We start from the raw sequence: 2882 nt of genomic DNA on the forward strand, positions 1-2882 counted from the left end.
TTATTTTCACGAAATTTATTTATTTATGAATCTATACTAAAATTTGTATTCGCCTCTATTAATTACGAAAATTAGTTGGAGGGATACACTTATAGATTCTAATACTAGGTGTGAGACCCATGTATTACATGAGTTTATTTTTAAAAAAATTAAATATGAAATTTTAACAATTTGAAAATTTTGAATTTATAAGAAAAATGAGAAAAAATTTGAATTATTAAAATTAATAAGGTTTTAATATATTGAATACATTATATATATAAACTCTTTCTAATAAATATTTTACATATATATTACCTTACATATTAAATGTGGAATTTTAATTTAATAAAATAAAAAATACAATAAAATAACAAGTGGAAAATAAAAAATTAAAAAATTCTAGAAAATACCACGTGTCCAAATGAAAGAGAATAGGACATGTGGCAAAAAGTTTTTTATTTATTAGGAAGGATTACATGTGCATCCTATCCTTTTGTTGATATATGAACACATAGTCCTTGGTGTGTGTCAATTTTTTTTTTTTTGGCATATGTCCAGATTAAGTGAAAATGAAACTACAATGGACAATATTTTTGTTTCTAAAAATAAGAAATCAGACCAATTGATGATCAAAACATGAAGTAAGGTCATTTTTTTTCCATTTCCATTGATTTGTGAACACCATAAAGAAAAGAAAAACTACAATCTTTCACCATTTCCATTACAATGCTCGGGTCCCAAAAAAAGGCCGAGTCAAATGTTGCTTTAATTACATATAGATTCGCTAAATACAGATAAACTATACAATAATCTGCAAATAGCAAATGCACTACATTTTGGAAAGTGAAAACCCTACCTTTTTGGAATCATCCTTTTAAAGACCGGTTCATTCATATCAGATATTCATATAGCAAGAAATGGGTATCTGGAACAACAAATGGTAAGCTCTCAATGTAAAGATAGAAGCATCTGAGATTCTCTTTAGCTAGAGTGATTAGGTCAACTGAATCGCTTTCATTGGTCAAAACCCATAAGTCTCCCGAATGCACCTTCTTTAAGCTTCCTCTACAGAATGGGCATGACTTAGACCTCATGTTCCTGTTACCATTGTTTTCATTAACAAATTGTTAGAGCCACCAATTTCAACTCATTTACCTAAAAATGAATCAATTTGTTGCTATTATGGCTAAAAAGAAAAAGATAATGTACATTGTCTTTAATCCCCACTATTTTCCCTTTATAAAATTCAAAATAACAAGTCAAATGGCTCATGGGCCAAGAGACCCGACCCGTATCATAATTAGAAGTTTCAACACAAACCCGTTACCCAACCCATGTGTGTGTGTGTGTGTTTTGAGCACAAATGTCTTACCAATCACGAAAGCACCCAATGCACATTGAGTGGCCACAATTAGGCATCGCCATTTTATCACATGTTTCCATACATATCCCACATTCATCATCGCTTTCAACGTCTTTACAATGGCTTTTCTTGTCATCATCATCATCATCATCATCCCTCAGTTCAATCAAATAATCCTCCAGTTGTTTGAGCGAAGGGTATATAACAGCTGCAAGAATCATCAAGATTTAAGAACAAAAATGTCGAATTCATTTTAAAGTTAAACGAAAGATATACCATAGAATTCTCTAAGTGTAGCTTTTCTTTCCTGGGACGACATTGTTTGAATGCCATCAACGTAAACCTGTACATTCAAAGATCGGAGCTTTTTTTTTATTTTGGTAACTCGGGAATTTGTAATCTAGGTGATTCGAATAGAGAATATGGATCTTTTTTTACCTTGTAAACGAGTATATGAAGAAGGCCAAGATAGTTTGGAAGCGAATCTGTACAGCTGTAGTCCATCCAGTCAATCAAATAGAGCAAAAATGGAGCAAAAGTGCCGTATGATAATTTCATTCGAACGGAATCCCCTTCATCATCTGGAGGTAGAGCAGATGCTCTGTGAATTAAAATCAAATAAAAACATCAAATTGATGTAAAAGTTCGAAATTAGAAACTAATTATTCGACTCTTAGAAAGTCAAACACTGTAACATGAACATGATTTGTAAATTAAAAAATAATGGTATAGTAGACGAACTCGTGAACAAGAAAACAAACAGTCAAAAGATAATTCGGGAAAAAGGACAAAAGTGTCACAGATTATGACCCAAAACCCCGAACTTGATTATGATAATTAACAAAAAAAAAATACTGCCAGCAACCAATAAAAAAAAAAAAAAAAAAAAAAAAAAAAAAAAAAGTGGAAATGTAGAGAGAATATTTACAGGGCATTGGCATGGTGAATATGAGCTTCAAGGGTTTTAATGGATTCTCTAAAAAGAGAACTGTTGCTGTGGGATTGTTTGTGATACATTAATCCTGAAACCCTTTTGTGTTCTGAAGCAGATTCTGAAGAGAAAATAAGAAGTGGAGAGGAGCAAGAAAAGAGGGTTTTTAATGGCGGAAATTTGGGTTTAAGAGAGGGAGAGAGAAGGAAGGGTTTGTTTGTTTGCTTAAAGGTGTAATCTTTGCAAAGAAAAGAAAGGGATATCTTTGATCTTCCTTTGCTTCTTCTCTTTCTTATCGTAGTATCTTTTGTCACCTTCTAAGTATTTTTGTTGTAGGTCATTGTTTAGCGATGTTAACGGGATGTGATGTGGTGTGTGTGGGGGTTCTCCTTTTAATTTCAATTTTTTGTTTTATTTTAAATTTTTGAATTTGGATTTTATTTGAGTCGAATAAGTGAATAACTAAATTTCAAAAACTTGGTAGCATCATGACATGGACACACTGTATCTCCGGACCCATGTGAAGTCCATAACCCATTCGTTTCGAAGATGAGCAAAAATGGCATGTTTATTTTTGGAGTCTATCCGATTATAATCCTCACAATG

The 2882-nt window shown here is 32.0% G+C and overlaps 1 protein-coding gene across 1 annotated transcript; it reads right to left on the reverse strand.

The window, feature by feature from the left end:
- Positions 1–619: 619 nt before the first annotated feature.
- On the reverse strand, positions 620–2565 carry LOC111893468 (E3 ubiquitin-protein ligase AIRP2). The gene is made up of 5 exons (XM_023889525.3): positions 2274–2565; positions 1784–1946; positions 1622–1688; positions 1355–1553; positions 620–1080 (listed from the first exon to the last, which is right to left on the reverse strand). The coding sequence occupies exons 1-5, from the start codon at positions 2360–2362 to the stop codon at positions 873–875; spliced, it is 726 nt and encodes a 241-aa protein (XP_023745293.1). The 5' UTR covers positions 2363–2565; the 3' UTR covers positions 620–872.
- Between the last annotated feature and the right edge of the window lie 317 nt (positions 2566–2882).

The sequence above is a fragment of the Lactuca sativa genome, chromosome 4, assembly GCF_002870075.4.
Source record: "Lactuca sativa cultivar Salinas chromosome 4, Lsat_Salinas_v11, whole genome shotgun sequence".
NCBI lineage: Eukaryota > Viridiplantae > Streptophyta > Magnoliopsida > Asterales > Asteraceae > Lactuca > Lactuca sativa.

What these genes read in the sequence shown, in the direction of transcription:
- LOC111893468 (XM_023889525.3), bottom strand. Translation starts at nt 2,362, where the DNA reads ATGTATCACAAACAATCCCACAGCAACAGTTCTCTTTTTAGAGAATCC. An exon ending in TTCATATACTCGTTTACAAG is followed by an intron (nt 1,689 to 1,783) that starts GTAAAAAAAGAT and finishes TTGAATGTACAG; the next exon opens with GTTTACGTTGATGGCATTCA. An exon ending in ATTGGGTGCTTTCGTGATTG is followed by an intron (nt 1,081 to 1,354) that starts GTAAGACATTTG and finishes CAATGGTAACAG; the next exon opens with GAACATGAGGTCTAAGTCAT.